Genomic DNA, 19,510 nt, shown 5'->3' on the forward strand with positions numbered 1-19,510 from the left:
TTGTTGCGGCCATGATAATGCCTATGATACGTTTCTGACCTCATGCTTGCATTAATTTTGGTACAATCTCGTGCACACACGGGTGGACACATCACATACACACATGCAAACACATACTGTCATCTTCTACCTCATATACTCCCTTGAATTCCCTCGAACTGAGTTTGTCTTTCTTTTTTCTTCTTTATTGCTATAGATGTTACCGGAAGAGGCCATGTGCTGTAATTGTTCCAATTTTTACTATGCTTCGTCAAATATGGGGTGTGGGGATGGTGTGATTTGAGCAGCCACACCTGACCTGGATCTAGGTAATTGGGCTCAGCACTCTCAGCACAAATATACATGTTTTGGAATGGAATTGAATAAAACAAATGAAAACACTGTGCGTCACCGTGTGTAACAGGTGTTATAATTTATCAAAAATAAATGTGAAATATTGCAACAAATGTAATCGCAATGCTTCATGTATCGCAAAAGTTGCCATATCATGCTAACGCATGATATGGCAACTTTTGCGATACATGAAGCATTGCGCACCGCAGGAACATTTTCATTGTTCTAAGCACTTTTTGGAAGAACTACCGTAGGAACAGTCGTAGTTCTTCGATCTCTGTTTGAGCAACTCATTCAGCTCCTGCTCCAAGACAGGGACTCAACTTTCATTGATGGATGTGCTGGTGATGGGACAAATAATAAAATAAAAATAGTATTTTTATTGTGACGTATTTATTAATTTTGAAAAAGTGAATTGAATGAAACAGAAAATCGCAGAGGGAGCGAGCCAGTGCTTTACGAAAGTTTTAAATTATATCTTCCTAATCTAATATGAGTGACGATTCAGCAACTGGATTGATTATTTCTCGCCTCAAATTTGTTCAGAAACGACTTTTAGTGGACTGGAAAGGTAAAATAAGTGAAAGTTACGGAGTAAACACAACACGGATACGTGCTGAAACCCCACTGGATGACGTCTCATCCGCGTCACCAGTGCCATATATATATATGAATATATATATATATATATATATATATATATATATATATATATATATATATATATATACATATACATATATATGTTATATGTATGTATGTATATGCATATATATGTTTTATTTTTGTTTTTCCAAAGTCTCCTTTGGTTTGTGAAAGACACTATATAAATCCCAGTTATTATTATTATTACAGTATATGAAATGGTAGTATGCCATTCTCATCTGGTTCCATACTGTGCTCTCTGTGATGATTGAATGAGCTTGAGACAATGAATGGCATGAAAACAATAACAAATATCAGGGTTAGCATTGAGATGATAATGTACATAATAGCAGAGTAAGCTTTAGAAGATTAGGTAATTCATGTTTTTGAGTTACCATATTTCCTCAAATATAAACAGTTACTCAAAAAAATACCGGGCCACTAATAAATGTTGGGGGTGGCTCAAAACAAACAAATGAAGGCCTAAGCCCTACCTGAGATTAAGACCAGGGTTAGGGGAAAATCCAAGGATGAACTACCGGTGCCTGTTACACAGCATGTGTACAGTATGCCGGTAAAGCATAATGTACATTTCGGCTGTAAATTGATAAATTCATGAATACAATCATGCTATCTTCAACACTTAGTTATCTTCAAGTTATTGTGTGAGAGGTGAACCTAACTCTAAAAATTGGAGCTTTTTTGTTTTTGTCCTACAGTGTGCTGTGTGCGCACCTTTATAAGTTGTTGTTTCTTATTACTACTACTCTGTGGAAATATTCATTTGAAGTATATTATTAGTATCTAATGATCCCTGTTGCTTTTCATAATGACAACTAATGCACAACCATAAGTACAATTTACCATCTGTGAATCATTGACCCACTGACCAAAATCTCCACATCTTAATGACGCAATCCAACCCTTTCTCACTAAGAGGTGAAAATTCCTCTCTGTAGAGGTGGGATCAAATATCTAGTTTACTATCATATGTCGATTTATTTTATAGCTGGCAAAAAATCTGTGAAGTAAACCATGGAGTTTAAACTGAGTCAACAGCAAAACAATCTTGAGTGTTCTGTCTCTTTAACATTTTTACAAATTATTATTATATCCCTGGTGTTCATTTTATTTGATCAACTTTTATTGATTTTTAACATTTTATTGTGCCATTGTTATTTGGAAAATCAATCTAGAAGAACAATCTTTAATCATCATACAGCACACCACACTACAACACATGCACGCACACATACACTTTGGATGGTGGCCGGTGAAATGAGGCCTCTGCGTTTAACCCATCCTGGCTTGTCCTTCCTCCGGGGGCACAGCCAGGAGCAGTGGGCAGTATTCATGGACACGCCTGGGGACCTGGTGATGAGTGCATGTTTTTGGTGGGGGTCCTTAATGACATTAGGTGGAGGAAACCCCATGTGAGCACGGGGAGAACATGCAAACTCCACACAGAAAAGCTCCTATTTTGGGAGATATCCTGCCGGAGCACGGTGCCAAACAGCGCCCCAGGCAGGAATGGAACCCAGGCCCTTCTTGCTGAGAGGCAGCAGTGCAATGCACTGCGCCCCCGTGCCACGCACTGCACCCCCGTGCCACACTGTGTTGTGAAATTTCACAATTATTTTAAGCGAAATAAAAAAGTAAAATAAGTTAAATAAGTAAAGTAAAATAAGTAAGTAAGTAAAATAAAATAAAAAAATGTATTGTTCAAAAAAATCCTCATTTTGAAATCAAAAGGCCGAAGACTACAACTTATAAATCCACACACTTGGCCACTTTAAAAAGATGCTAGTAAAACTTTAAAACTACTCACAACTGAATTTATCAAGTTTTGCATACCTGTTTTGTCTTACCCCTTAGTAGTATATTGCAGTGTTTTTCTTACAACACTGTGTCTATGTTACCATTCAATATGAGACTGCATTGTTGTGGCCCACAACAATTTTAGATGTCAAGTTGAATCACTGTCATTATTGTCTGCATTTTATTTTGTCCTTCTTTTAGGTAAATAGTTTTTATAACTTAAACTACACTACTTCTTTCCATTTTAAACTTTTATATTTTGTTTAAAAATTAACTGTTTAAATACTCAGTAAATTATTTTTTTAAATACAGTTTTATTTTAATCACTACTATGCCCTTATTACGTATTATGTAAAGTTGAGTTGGCTTTGAGACTAAGAATGTCATTACTGGTAATGATGCTTGCATTGTTATCAAATTTCTCAATAAATGAAACTATAATGACATATACCTAGTTCGAGTGCTCTCATTACAAAGCAATTGAACTTTATAATTAAAAAATGTAAATAAAAAAAACAGCTCCCATTTTAATATTAAACAGCTGTGCATGTAGATTAAAATAAATAATAAAGACCTGTTCTCATTCATGTGACAAAAAAACAATTGAACTTTAAAAGATGACCTCTGGTCAGGGTTCAAACGACATGTAATGAGTCAGGGTTAGGGGTGAAAATATAAAATCTCTCTCTGGAATGTGATTGTGTTTTTGTGAAGTTAGCGCCATCGTATGGTGACACATTGCAGTTGAATAAATGGGCGTGTACAGTCGAAATTCAACACGCTCTGTCAGGACACATTAGAAGGAGGGGGAGTCCAGGCGCATGGCAACCGGCTTGTAAAAGGGCATGGTGCTTGGCTGGAAACTGGCTGACAGCTGGCTGCAAGTCAGCTGTCAGCCAACTGGAAGAGGCCTCTTCAAGCGGCTCCTACTGTACCACAGGACACCTTCAGAGATCTTGTGGAGGCTATCCCCTGGTCAGAGCTGTTTTGGCGGCATGAGGGGAACCTACATGATATTAGGCAGAAGGAGTTTATGTTGTGGTGGTGTATATGGAATGCATGTAAAATAAAAGAATATGAGGTATTTTCATTGCACTCCTCTATTTAGCGCTTCATTTATGATAATAAATCAGATACATTTCTATCTTTTGGCTCAACATAGATAAAAAAGTTACGAATCTGAAACAGAATCTTGCAACTTTACCTTTTAATGAAAACACAATGCAGATGACATCTTTAAAGTTGCAAATAGTTTCCCTTTTCTGCAGGGTTCCGGAGCTGAGGAAATGGTCTGGGAGCAGTACACTGTCACACTGAAACGGGTGAGTTCACACTCTACACACTTCTAGTATTTATACCTTTACCATTGTACCTTTATAAGGTCAACAACATTAATGGGATACTCTAGTTTTTTGGGAGATTTTCCTTTTGTTAATCTTACCCAGAATCAGATAGGGTCAGTACCAATTTCAGTCCTGTGAGTCCAATGCAGAGATTGTCGGGCTCCATGCTGTGTTGGCTCAAGGTTGTTTTGTGCCGTGATTATATTTTCTCTTAAGAAATCAAATCAAATAATGATTCAAATATTATACTAAATTTAACCATTTTATTTTGTATAAACAAATACAATGACAATTCATAGAGTATATGTGTACTTGCTTGACAAACAAAAGAGTCTCTCCGTTAGTGTGTAATAATTGTATTTATATTTAAAGAATTATAAAGCCCCTGTGTGCTCTCAATCGTCACAAAAAACATTGGGGTAGCTTTCCTTGTTTCAGCAAGTCCTGTCTTTACAACAAAAAGTGTAAGTGTTTTCTTTTTTTTTTTGGTTGTACCCCAGCACCTGTAAAGTATTGTTTTCACATGAAATAATGTAATCGAGTGTAATTCAAGCCAACTTTGGGCAATGAACATGGCAGTGAAGTGGTAAAGCAATCTTGTCAGCTGTACATAAAATGTATTTATAGTATTTACCCCACAAAAATGTACAAAAATAAAGTCCATGTGGAAATGGAAATAGTGTGTGATAATTACAGGGCAAAAAAGTCCCATGTTTACAAAAGTTTTTCAATGGAAGTAAATAGGCATCCTTCCAGCCAATGTCCAGTCCCTGGAAAATAAGATGGATGACCTTCGAGGGAGGATTAGACGTCGTGTCATGCCATGTCTCTGTCTGCCTGACAGAGACATGACTGAACCTGCTGGGTACTTCTCCGTGTTCCGCACCGACAGGGCGGAGGAGTTGGGGAAATCGAATGGTGGAGGCGTCTGCCTCATGATCAACAGCAGCTGGTGTTACCCCAACAACATCAACACTCTCTCCTGCTCCTGCTCGCCGAACCTGGAACAGCTGACCATCTTATGCCGTCCATTCTACCGCCCCTGGGAATTCAGCACAGTCATCATCACAGCCACTGCAAGCGGACACCGACACAGCACTATCGAACCTACTGTATATGATGTGTTGTGCAGACTTCAATGCAAACATCCCAACGCGGCTGTGGTGGTGGCTGAGGACTTAACAGGACGAACCTTAAAAAACTTCTGCCTGATTTCCATCAGCACATCACATGTGCCATCAGGGGAGATAGAACTTTGGACCACTGCTACACACCGTTCAAGAATGGATACAAGATCGTCTCGCTCACTGCTTTCGGGAAATCGGACCATGGGACCATCTCGTTGCTTCCTGTTTTCAAGCCTAGCATCATACATGGTAAGCTAGTGATGAGGGATGTAATGCAGTGGTTGGACAAATCAGAGGCCGCGCTACAGGATGCTCTGAGTGACGTAGATTGGGAGATGTTCCAATCAAGTTGCCGATCCAGTGACATCAGCAAATTTACGGACGTTGCTATGAATTTCATAGCCATGATAGCGGACAGCATTATTCCCACTGTGAAAGTTAGAATATTTCCAAACCAGAAACCGTGGGTCGATAAATCCATCCACGGCGCTCTGAATGCTCGCACGGCCGCTTACAATGACGGTCTTGTATCCGGCAACAGGGACAATTATAAAGCAGCATCCTATAAACTGCGGAGTGCAGTGAGGGACGCTAAACGGATATACAGACACACAGTGGAGCTACGGATAGAGCAGGGCTGGCTAGGGCTGAGGACTATAACCAACTACAAAAGCACCCCCCCCCAGCCACGAGTGTCGATGCCTCCCTAGCCAATGAACTGAACTTCTTTTATGCGTGGGTTGAAGCTGGTAACAACACCGCTATCTTGCCGGGTAATTGGAGTTACACCGCTGGGGAAGAGTGCACACTGTATCTGAGTGTGACGCCAGGAGGGCTCTGATGTGTGTGAACACCAGGAAAGCTGCAGGCCCAGATGGCATATCTGTGTGAATACTGAAGACCTGTGCTAACCAGCTAGCCCCTGTCCTCACTAGGATATTCAATGCCTCCCTGGCCGAGACAGAGGTCCTCTCCTGTTTCAAGCGGTCCACCATCATCCCTGTGTCGAGAGCGCCTCTCCAGCCTGCTTGAATAATTACCGTTCGGTGGCCCTCACCTCTGTGGTCATAAAGTGCTTTGAGAGGCTGATTAAGAGTGAGTTCAGCAGTGCCTGAGAGGGTGTCTGAGAACCTTGCCCATTACAGAAGTGCAGGATTTATTATTTTGAAGTAAAGAGTATTTACAGGAAAGTGTCCAGTTTTTACTAAATTAAGCCATAACAACCGAAAGCAGTGAGAAGACGTGCGTGAAGAGGCATGGAGCGCAATTCGTTTTTTTGTTCCGTTCAATTCAAGGAAACAGAGGAAAACAAATACATCTAAAATAAAAACCCTCTGCTTTTATTTGTTTTGTTTTTGTGCTAAAATGTTTTGTTTCATTCAAATAGGAAACTAACAAAAATAAGTACATCTAAAACAAAAATACAGGTAACAATTATTTTATTTAGGTTTACGTTTTTCATTTTCCATATATGGTAGTTTCGCCACCACATGCCACCCAAATGACCTTTTCAGGACCCTCTGGCATAGAGACACAGAGGACGGGTATTGTAACACCAGTTTATTGTAGAGAGTGGGCTAGCTGGAACCCGAGTCACCTGAGTGACTCGAGTTGAAACTCGTTGAAACTCGTTGAAACTCGTTGGTTCAGCGGGTGCGAGTGAATGACTGCACTACTTGATACTCGGCTGTCGGCTTCAGTTGAATAGCTCTGACTCGTGAGCTTGTGTGTCAGTGAGAGTAGCTGTGATTGGTTGAGTGCTTCTTCTGAGCAAGACCCCGGGAACAGCGCCGGGCTTTGAAGCCAATTTCACATCGTGGTCAAACTGTGTAACTACAACCGGGTAAGGGTTGACAGGGACCCAAAAATCATTTTTCCCACACGCAATCATAGGAAAACGAGCGGCTATAAACGTCACAACCCCCGCAAAATCACTTGTTTCACTATCACAATTTGATCCATTCAGTCTGATAACATTTGGAAAGTCTAGAATAGACGCACGATAGGCTTGGGCAATCGAGAATTGGGTGCGCGTGCATAGAATGTAATGTAATTCAGCAAATGCGGTCTCCCCATTACAGAAGTGCAGGATTTATTATTAACAAGTACAGTATTGACACAAAAACATCCAGTCCTATAGCAATGGAAAGTAATGGGGCGATGTGCGTCCACACGAGTGGTCAGCCGACATGGGTTTTTCAATGGCCGATGCTGATGCCAATATTTAGAGAGCGGGGTGGCTGATGGCCAATATATAATGCTTATATCATGTTGTTTTTTTTGTTTTTTCAACATAATAATAAAAAACAAATGAGACACAACATTGCTGAACTTCAATGAACATTTATTTAACATTAATGCTAATGTCTGCATTGTCTCTGTAGTGCATATTATTTAAAAAAAAAATCTGTCAACTAAATACATTTCCACAGGTTATCAAAAACTCTTAACATTATAAAAAAATACGTCTGAATAAAAAAATTATAATTATAAAATAATAATGATAAGGCGCGTCATATGCAGGGGGCCCGTGATCTGTGCTCCACTGAAAGCTCCGTTCCCTTATTGAACCGAAACTAAAAAGAACCGTGTCGTGCTTAAAAAATTGTTTACATACAAGTTAGGAAACACACACAAATAAATAGATCTAAAATAGAAACACAGGAAAAGCTGAATGCACACACGGCACAGCTGTCTCGCGGAGAAAAAAACCTCCATCTCCAATTTGAGTTAGAGAATTGGAGATGGGAGTGGAGAAACTCCATGCGGAGTGGAGAAAGCTGATTTTTCCCTGCACTCTTGAGACAAGGGAATCTGCCAGTAGCCCTTGGTTAGATCCAGTGTCGTAAAAAATTGAGCTGTGCCAAGGGACACTGGGTATGCGTCGAATTTTGACACCTCGTTCACCTTCCGGTAGTATACACAAAAACGGACTGGCCTTAAAATTTAAGCCCAAACATAAACCTAACTGCATGAGTGCTGTTTTCTTTGAAAACAAGTCAGGGAGACTCTGCACTTGCCAACTTTAATGAGCTAAAACCATATCAAATGAATTAACACTGTGGAGACACAAGTGAGTAAGAGGAGGCGGAGCTATGTGGGTGCTACAGCGGTGTGTGTGTCAACTTTCTGTCAGAGAGAAGAAAGAGCGAGGTAGCGCAGCTAGTACTGGTATATCGATAGCGCGGAAAATGAATATTGAAACCTCTTAACAACAAGGCAAAACATCAAAAGCATGAAGACAAAGTGCAAAATAAATTGTAGGGTTGATCGCTACACAAGGTTCTCCCCAAGGATGTGTGACATGGGGTTTAGCGGGGTTGAAGTGACGGTGAGTTTTATTCTTGTAGTTGAAGCAATCTGCTACCAGCACGGGAGGTGCCTTGACAGGAACGTGCTTCCTATTTATGCTCCCGACAAAAGTCCTCTGCAATAGCTTCCCACTGAGCGGCTGAAGGGCAGCAAAGAAACTCTGGCATCAGTGCCTTCTACAGGGCTTCACACGCTTCCCCAATTATGAATGACACAGTACATTCCCCCTGAGGCTAGGACTCTGATGGTGATCACTTACCTCTGGGTGAGATCAGTGGGAGCAGGGTGAATAGACAAGTATGTGATGAACGGGCACAAACGATGTACCAAATCATCAAATCTACTTGTAGACATCCGAAAATATCTGAAGTGCATTTCTTCATCCATTTCTTGCATTTAACGAACAAGCATGGCAAATTCGTTCTCCATCTGCCTCGACCTGGTCAGTGATCTCACAGACCATCTTTTCCTCCGATGTAATCTTTTCCTTTCCAATAATTATTGACAAAATGTCTGGTCTAACAAGACATTTTTAATTCCATATCACTATTCATCGCCATTGCTACTGTTCTGACTGTACAGTTCTGACTATTTCCATTTTAATTATGTCCATGCTAAAATAAAAGACTCAACACTTCCATCTTGCGTGGTCTACGTGCAGTATCACTGATACAGAAACATCCGGTCTGGTCTTCTTTACTTTTTTTTACTTTTACTTTATCAGGAGTGCCTTTTGTTGGTTGTGTGATTGTTTCCCAATATCCTGTGGTGCTTTTCAGTTTATATAGGACATGTTTCAACATATTTGCTCCAATATTTACTTCGCCTAACGGTAGAAGTCCAACGGACGCGGAGGTGCAGCGTACGTGTGTGGTGTGCCATAAGTGCACACTGGCCACGTAAGCCACGCGGCATTTCTCTATTTTTGCGCGAGAGGTCTATTTTTTTCAACAGTGCGTTGCTATGTAAGCTCTTCGATAGAAACATAAGCTACAACTTATGATACATGTTTTTGCAAAGACTGCAATCAATTAAAATGTGTTTTATATGAGTCTACATTGTACCAGAGATCTAGAGCTGCTGTTGGATTTACTTCTTGATCAAGACCCATTTTAAATCCAAAGAACAAACACGCTGTGTTTGTGTGTATGACTGTGTGTGTGTGTGTGTGTCTTTGTGTGTGTGTGTGTGTGTGTGTGTGTGTGTGTGTGTGTGTGTGTGTGTGTCTTTGTGTGTGTGTGTGTGTGTGTGTTTGTGGGGGGGGGCGTTCAAGTTCACTGTTATAATGTGCATACGTTTATCTGATTGGAGGGGAGGTGTCCAGGAAAGCGTAGAAAGAGAGGAGAGAGGAAAGTAAGGAGAGCGCTGGGGGCGAGTTGAAGCAGAGAATAGTGTCTGAAGAGAAGTTTGTATTAAAAAACCCTGGGGTAGTTGTAGCCTCGCGGCAGGCAAAAATGCCGGCCTCGGCTTTACATGGAGGTCTGATCTGCGTCTCCTTCATTGTGTCTGTCGGGTTTACCCCGTCACGCTCCACAGTATTAACAAACTGTGTGATAAAAAATATTTAAATCGCTATGATATGTATATTGCATATCCAATACTCTCTAAGACAACATCGGCGCGTCTTGGACGCTTTACCATGCAGCCAGTGGAAAATTAAAATGCGCAACATTCCTGTCAACGCGCCCATTGGACTTCAACTGTTAAACTGCATCTTGCACCACATCAGTTTAATATGCTGTTTATATTCAAATAAAGGTGTGGCTCATTGACCCCCACACCCTAAAAGTATGACAGGGGTCGTACTTTTTTAATTATCTGAGAAAACATGTTCCTGGAGTAATGTGTTTTTCGCAGACTCTAAAGTACACGCCATCGAACCACTATCAATTACGCATTTTTGCACTACTGAATCCCAAATTGTTACTGGGAAATAGAAAAAAACTGTCCTTTCTTGCTGGTCTATTGAAATTTTGATGAATTACATTTGAGCTGTCTTGTGTTTCGTTGTTGTCGGCTGATTGGACTTTTTTGGGGTCAGTTTGATCAATGGGGTTTTTGTTCTCGGCTGCACCTCTCCCCTCAAGATGCAGGTCTACTTGTTTAAACACTGCGTCTGATCAGTCGACAACTGTGTAGCTGGTGACCCTGCTTTGGTGGGCAGTCTGAATTCTGGTGACCAGATTTGTGACATTTGTAACACAGGAGTTCATTTAGACAGTGAGAATGGACAGAATGAGCTCAACCCTTTCTTATAGCAGACAGGTAAACAGGGGGTTGCTGCACAGCATTAAGGGGTGCTCTTACTGGCTGAGCGGTGTTTTGGGTTTTTCGAAACTGTTCAAATAATGTTACCAATTTGGCCATTCTTGCTGGTTCGTCACTCGCACGAATGCCTTGTACTGCTGAGGTAAGGAGTGTTTCCCCTGCGACTTGAATATCTTACTGTGCAGTCATAGTGTGTTGCACTTTTCTTGCAATAGTCGATGCTACCCTCCTCCTAATGAGTTACCACGGATGCCTATTTTGGCCTGTAGTCCTCCCCACTGGCCTGTCCATTACCTCCACAGATTGCTCTGAGACCTTGAACCCCTTTCTTATCTGTATGCATCATCTCTCCTCATTTATAAACATTACATTTATCTGTACCCTCAGCTCTGAAATTGGGTTGTGCAAACATCACATTTTAAAACAAGACAAATTTACCTGTGATCAATCTGGCATTTGTGTGGGCAATGGAACTGTCCGTGCATCTACCGTTTGTGATTGTACATTACTGGATGACAAACTTGTAACGATACTGTTGCATATCTCTGGACCCATTGTTTTAAATAACTCCATTATAGTGCTCTGAGTACTATGTGACACGTTCACAATGACGATGATCATTCAAAGTAAAATTGAGGGCTTCTGTCTTATTATTCACTACGAGGTTGTGTAATTTGCAGCAGTGGCTCTCGGCTATCGACTGTAGCTGATCGTCTTTTCTTTATTTTTATTTTTTAACTATGCTGTCAGAAGGCTTGGCATACAACAGAGGGAATTTGTATGGCATTACATCCAAGATAATTAATCTGCAGTTATGGTTCAAATTCTTAACCTACAAAGCCACTCTTTATTAATTATGAAGAACTGCTTGCAAATAAGGCTGTCCTTTGGACGACCTGTGGAATGACAAGAGCACAGCATTTATGTTATACATGACCACCACGAAAAGAGCTCACCATGTTTTGATCAATAAAAAAAAAAAATCATCATTGTTTCTTCAAGAGGGGGAGAATTACCACGGGTGGGACAAATAAACATAGAACATAAGTACACAAGAACTTAGACATAGAAACATCAGGCGACAACATGTATTTGACCAAACATAATAAAATATGTTGGTAAAAAAATTAACAGCAATTACGGTATGTGGCCTCTTCCTGTGATAATTTAAGCAATGAAGGAGAGGAATGGAGATGACGTAATCAGGAGGGTGTTCAAGGTGTGTTCGAAGCAGATGCTGGTAGTGTGTGTGTGTGTGTGCATGTGTATGTGTGTCCACCCTTGAGTACACAGGATTGGTGCCAATTTGCTCTGGTGTATGAGGTCAGAATTTTATCGTGGTGCCTCCTAGCAACGGCAAAGGCCTTGTAGCCGCCCGCGAGCCTTGCAGACACCACATGACAGCAAGAACACTCCGACCACAATGCACAGAAGACCCCAAACCCACAGAAAAGCTGAGAACTTGCAGAGCAACACCCGCGCACGACCCCGAGGTTCACAAACCAGTCTCAGAGTGCACAAAATGACCCTGGACCCCTGATGCACACACATACAACCCACCCCCATCCACAAGCATAAGACACACCCACAAGTGCAGAACCTGGGCCGGAGGTGCCAGGCACGGACAATAGGCCCGGGGCCGGCTGATAGACCGACACCGGAACCAGCTGGAGAGCAGCGGTACCAGAACAGCGTGACAGATCTCGAGCAAGAGAAAATGTTCAATTGATGGGTGGGGGAAGTTCTTTCAAAACACTTGTGAGAAAATAAAAGCAGGTAAAAAAATATGTGCTAATTCACATTTTTTGATTGGAATAAAATATTTGTCAATTTAAGAACCAAACAAATAGAAACTATATTTGCATCTCTCCCAACTTTATTTTATTAAAATGTTCTCTTTCAAATCTGCCTGGTAACAACTGATTTTTACTCACACTCAAGTTGATGAAGCTCTAATATTCAACGTGTCAAACATTACTGAGATGGAGAAAAAGGTCTTTAAATGTGTGATGCTGCCATAACAGTCATCTGATTACAGCTCATTGGTCCTCTCTCTCTCTGTCTTTCTCTCTGTCTCTGTCTCTCTCTCTCTCGCTCTCTCTCTCTCTCTCTCTCTCTTTCTCTCTCTCTTTCTCTCATACTCTCAATCTCGTTCCCTCAATAGGATTCAAAAATGGGCTTAGGCATTGCGGTGTCTGGGGGCCAGGACAATCCCAATGTCGAAAACGGGGAGACATCAATCATTGTTTCGGACGTGCTGCAAGGGGGCCCTGCGGATGGACTGCTGTTGTGAGTTCCCATAATGATCTGACCATATTTCCAGTGGCGTGGACATCCTACCAGTGGCGTCATCAGGGGTGGGCATTCGAGGCTTCAGCCCTGAATTTTTTATGAATAGCCCCTAGTCTAAAATAGCCTGCAGGGCTGGCTCTGCGCCCCGATCGCTCCCTCTTTGACGGTACCGACTGTGTCCATCGTGCACCAGCGATTGGTGCGCCAAAACATTGTGTTTTTGTTTTAGAGGTAGGTTATTTTATTTTACTGTTTCCTTGTGGAACGAAACAAGCACCGTGCGTGATGGGGACATTACTATTGCAAGCTTAACCATGTTAAATTATTCACATATTGATTAGCAATGATGCAACCTAAGATAATATATGAAAATGCAATTACATATGTCACCCCTTGCTGCAAGTGTTATGCTGCAAGATATTGGCAGCACTGCCACCTCAGTGCATTCATGTTTATACCCAAAATAAGTCCATTTACCAATCTTTGTGGATCTGAACACAAGAAAGGGTTCTTGGAGATCTTGCCTGTCCCCTCAATGACGTAATGGACACGCCGGCGCCTGGGAACGCCCCGAAGCAACATTTGTTGCTTTTTGGGCGAGCAGTGGTTCCAAGCTGAAAGCAACTTGAGTATACGGGATCATTTGTTTACTGAAAAATATACATGTTTTGGGGCGGAACATACTGTTAGGGTTGCACAATTCATAATTTATCAGTCAAACGTTAATATTGGCATCCACAATTAATTTATCGTGGACAGGGACGATTTTATTCTTCAAATTCTCCGCTATGACATGACAGCGCAAACACAGCGCAGAGGTTTTGCTGGGAGAAATTTGTACTTGTTTTGCGTCTGGTTGCAGTCATCCATGTAGAAAAGTAAAGTATCCCTGCGTCTCACACACACACACACACATACACACACACACGCACGCACACACACAGACACACACACACACACACACACACACATACACACACACACACACACACACATTTTGGAAAAAATGAATAGATAAAAAATAATTAAAACACACTGTTTTTATTTGTTTCATTTGGAGAAATGGGAACCGAGCACGCACGGTGGAATGAAGATGTGTACTGGAGTCTACATTTATCTATTGATGCCCCCGACACACCAGAAATGCAAGCGCACAGACATTCATTGCTCGCTGAGATTTGAGCTGTTCTGAACATACCAGACGCGCATTCAATGAACAACCGAAAATAAAATTGCTGTTTGTGCATCATCTTGGTCGGATGATGTGCAAAATGTTCAGCAAAAGTGTAACATATAAATATATAACAATATATACAAAAATATGAATATACTTACATAATAGGCAAAAAAAAATTACAATAATAATAATAACAATAATTATAACAATCACATGGTGAAATTACACATGTATTATTATTATTATTATTATTATTATTATTATTATTATTATTATTATTATTATTAATAATAATAATAATAATAATAATAATAATAATAATAATATTATTATTATTATTATCATCACCATCATTATTATTATTATTATTATTGTACATTTCCTCACATTCCTCAATGCTTTTGTGCAATGTGTCTCCCTTGATTGAGGAAAAAACAAATACTACACTATATATAAAGTTATTATCTTGGACACATTTTTCACCACAGTTAATGTCGTCTGCAGTTCTTTTTGTGTGCATTTGCTTAATCACACTTTAATCATGTATTTATTTGGGAAAGTAATCAACATGGTCTAAACATTTTTTATGTCAGAATTTGCAGCTATTTTGATTCTGTATTATATTAAATCGATATAGTGATATCACTAAAATAAAAACAGAAGTAAGTATAGTCTTAATTAATTGCACAAATATATATATATATATACATAATATGTATACATATATTTGTTCAATGAATTATATGTATATGTGTATATTATATACACATATATGTATTTATATACACACACGCACACACACACATCCTGTATATGTAAATACATGTGCTCAAATGTGGTTACAATGTGTTATATTATGAAAGTTGAAATTTTATATATATATATACAGTATACTATGATAAAGAAAAAGATTTATAAAACAATTCTTTGCAAAATGTATGACTTGATTTGACTTAATTGATCTCATAATGGTGTTTGTAATACTGTACGATATGTATTGAAATCATTTTCAACAATAGTAAAATTATTTGTAGGTTGAAAAACATTGCTATATGTTGATATGATGATATTGATGTTGTGCAAATACAATATATTTTTATGACATTCCGCAACATGCAGTACATGGATTTTTTCACCCCCAGTAGAAAAATCCCCATCATGTCCGCGGGCCGTCCGCCCGGCAGCCGTTCACGCTTGGCTGGTTCGAACCCCTCCATTCGTTAACGTGACAGGGAGAAGTGAAGCGCAGCAGTGCATTTCCCTGTCTGCTTGTTGCACAGTACGGGTACTCCCCACTTAACGACCTACCTGTTTAACGATCGTTTGGACTTACGACCAGCTCTCCGACCAGTCGGTATTGTACACTGAGTACAATACTGCGGCCTGCGCACTGCATGCGCGGCTTCTCAGCGTTAAGCATTTCATCACGCATCACCCTTTATATACTATATAGATTATATTGTTGTGGAAAAACAACACTTTACAAATTCAGAGAAAGCTTAGGAAGATACAAGGAATTCACTTCAAAAAGACCTTTATTACAATTTTAAACAAGTAGCATGAAGGCCGAGCAATTCTGCAGAAGAGCTGCTCTTTCCAACAATGTCACACTCTTATATACCTTTGCCCATGCTTATTTATGGCGCTTTCCTCTCAGGAGCCCCTGAGGTATTTTGTTTCTGTATTACCCACTGCACTATTGCTAACCACTATTGCTGACCACATGTTTTTAATAGCTGGTCAGCTGTCTCTTCAGCTTTCTTGGCACCACAGTCGGGTTTCCCTTCATGACAGTTTGAACATAAATAATAGCATGCAGATCTATACTTAGGTGTCTCCTACCATATATTCCCCCCTTTAGTGCTTAACAGAGCACCACAAAAACAATTGCCAAGCATGCGAGTAAACATCACCAAAGACAAGTTCCCAGGGGTCACTTAGCCTACAGCGTTTCACTGCAGCGGCGCATATGTATCGCAAAAAGGTTCATAGTTGGTTATCAGAAAAAAACTGTAAATACATATAACACTCATATATTGTTCATGGTGGAAACTTAAACAAAAAACACCTATAGTATGGTATGAACAGAAAAAGATGACCAAATACAGGACCTTAATAGAGCAGGTCTTCTGAATTCAAACAATAGTGATAATAGCAAGGTCATATAATGATACAATCATGCATAGATCAACATGAGACTACATAAAGATACATCATTTTGGTAAAGTTAACATCATGTAGAGGAGTCCATGTTGAACCAATCCATAGTGTAGTGTACTTGTGGGGCCATGCCCATGTCAGTGTAAGTGTGGGAGTGGGTGCAAGGGTCATACTTGTCCATAACACAAAATCAGTCCTGGCTGTTGGGTGCAGCCAGTGTCAGGGGTAAGGGAAACATTCCTTATCAGGCATACAGAGTACTTTTCATGTGGACCATCTGTTCATATGTTATGCACAAAGCCTCCGCATCGGGTCCAAACGGCCACACGCAGTTGGGATTCTTGAAGAGGCAGTCGAGGGGTCCCCTGTTACATGACATCCCTTCCGGTGTGACATAATGTCCTGGTTGGCCAGCCACTGGATGAGCTAGCACACGCTGGTCGAGCATAATCTGGCTTTTCCATGGCTATATCAAAACTACCTTTGGGCGAATGTTATTAGGGATAACGTTCAGCATTGATTGTTGAACATATGACATACCCCTCTCTTTTCTGTCGGTAAATAGTCTAGTGCAATCCTATTCTGCCGTGTCATAGAACTCATCGCCTGCAACAGATCCCCTAATGAGGAAAGGGCATCATTGGTGTTGTTAATGAACCTCTGTTGGTTGTAGTATACATAATTGATCCATTCTGAGTTCTTTGTTGATGTAATACTTGCTAAAGTACCCAAGCAAGGGATAACGATCGGATTTCTAAAAATCAGCTCCTGCCAAAATCTCACTTCGCACCTTGTATTTGTTTGGTATCCCCCTAGGCTGGCCTATACTATCTATGAACACATCAGGGTCAGGAATATACGCCCTTTTTCCCCTGCAATGGAGACATTTTTGCTGGCCACTTACTGAGAAACGGACTGGCATAACTGTGAGACTCGGCGGTCTGTCAGATACATTCATTATTGTACTACATTTGATGAACTCTTACACGCTAACACTGCCTCTCTGAGAGTAGCACTCATCTATTCCAAGAACCCTTCGATTTCTTACCAGATTTTCTTACCGTTCAATTCGCAATATCCTTGGATATTCTGACATCAACAGATTCCCTTGTGAGCAAGGGACTGTGATAGAATCTGGGGATTGGACTGGTCTCAGGCTCTCAGAGCCTGACTCCTCCTCATGTTGCGGTCTGAATCCCTGTTGTGGCACCCTAGTACAGTGGTTAAGATGATACCATGTGGTGTGTCCTTCTACCTGAATGGCTGTTGGAGTCGCCCTGACCACCTTGTAGGGACCCTCCCTCCTTGGCTCATTCCACCGTCTCCTGAAGACGCTCAGGTAAACCATGTCACCTGGTTTCTAGCCCCATTACTGGCTCTTCCTCGGGCTCTGGAACCGTGCGATACTCCTGTTGGAATATGACTTTATGTATAGCAGTTATTTGCCTGATATATTCTTTTAGTTCCATTTCCAATTGTGGAGCACCGGTACAGGCATGGGTCGACCCGTTTGCATCTTGTGCGGTTTTAGATGTGTCATTCTGTTAGCCCTGCATGCGATAACTAGCCTGCATGCGATAACTCATTAATGCCAGTGGTAGTGCATCTACCCAATTCAATTTAGCGCTTGCCCAAATCGAATTTATTTTTGTCTTTAGTTTTTCATTCACTTGTCAACCTTTCCCTGTGACTGAGGATGGTACACACAACCTAATCTTTGTATTATCCTCAAATGCTGTAGCCCCTGATTCACTGTTTTTTGAAATGAACGATGAATTATTATCTGAGCTAATCTCAATTGGAATACCAAACTTTGAGATCACCTCTCTGGTCAGAAACTCTATCACCATTCCTAGCTCCTTGGTCTGCTGAGGGAACCGCTTCAACCCATCTTCTAAACCTGACATATATCTTATATATGTCAGCATATATATATTGACCATGGACTTTCTTAATCATGTCTATGTAGTCTAAGACCAGATTTCTGAATGGTCCCTCAGGATGTGGGTGTGTGTCCTAAGGGGTAGTGATTGGGGTAGTGTTTTTCTTATGTTGTTTTTTTGCACATATCTCACATTCATTCAGTTGATTATAAACCATTTGCATGTATGGTGACCAAAAACGTTGTTTTCAGATTTTTCTGAAACAGTTACATTTAAGGGGGCTTATCTATTTTAATCACAATATTTATTACCACAAAACATGAACTATACTCTGGAGAGTATAAACAGCAATTTTGCACTTTATAATTCCACAAGCAGTTTTATCAAACACAATTTCACAACCGGCTTTTGCTGCTACTACACACATCCACTTCACACACACACACACACACACACACACACACACACACACACACACACACACACACACACACCACACCACACACCACACACACACACACAGTAACAGGTAAGCCTCCTCTTCCTGCTCTCTGCTCAAGGCCTTCTCCTTCACCGTCCAAATACAATTTCTAAAATTTTATACTTGACCTGTTCAGTCCCTTAACAAGCTTTCCATTGCTAAGTGCTATCCGCAAAGTTCAGTTCTACCCAGGCATTGTAGAACCGATTAGTCATTATTCGTCCTAATGTCATATTAGTCAGTCATTAGTCATTCAGTCATATTATACATTTTTGTGACATGGCGCCACACGTTCGTTGCAGCCCTGCACAGGCGTGCCAGTTTATTTTGCACATTTTTAGTATTTTTATCCATTTTTATATCACTATGTTCACCAAAAAATCATCTCCTACTGCTGTGATGCAGCTCGTGGATACAAAAAGTTTCACTGGAAGATCAACTTTGGGAATTTTTATCTGATCCAGAGTGGCCACCAGAGATTTTATGCACCAAACACTCTCAACAACAAACAACAATAACAGCAACAACCAAAATGGAGCTACTGTTCCACGGCACGCGGTAAAGGGTGGTTGCAATTCGGGCAGGATGAGGACCTTACCGTCCTCCCTCTGCCAAGCGTCATTCTTGCTAATGTCCAGTCACTGGAGAACAAGATGGATGACCTCACTCGA

The 19,510-nt window shown here is 40.7% G+C and overlaps 1 protein-coding gene across 1 annotated transcript in view; it reads left to right on the forward strand.

Annotated features, from left to right (window-relative positions):
- LOC307233126 (tight junction protein 2-like) overlaps positions 1-19,510 on the forward strand; it is a gene marked incomplete at both ends in the record, with an annotated part of 146,091 nt that overhangs the window by 3,084 nt on the left and 123,497 nt on the right. Inside the window, 2 exons of the mRNA XM_080004338.1 lie at positions 4,065-4,118; positions 13,011-13,135. Of these exons, the coding sequence (XP_079860464.1) occupies positions 4,065-4,118; positions 13,011-13,135 (179 nt within the window). The remainder of the gene's footprint in view (positions 1-4,064; positions 4,119-13,010; positions 13,136-19,510) is intronic.

The sequence above is a fragment of the Zeus faber genome (genome assembly GCF_960531495.2).
Source record: "Zeus faber genome assembly, chromosome: 7".
Classification (NCBI taxonomy): Eukaryota; Metazoa; Chordata; class Actinopteri; order Zeiformes; family Zeidae; genus Zeus; species Zeus faber.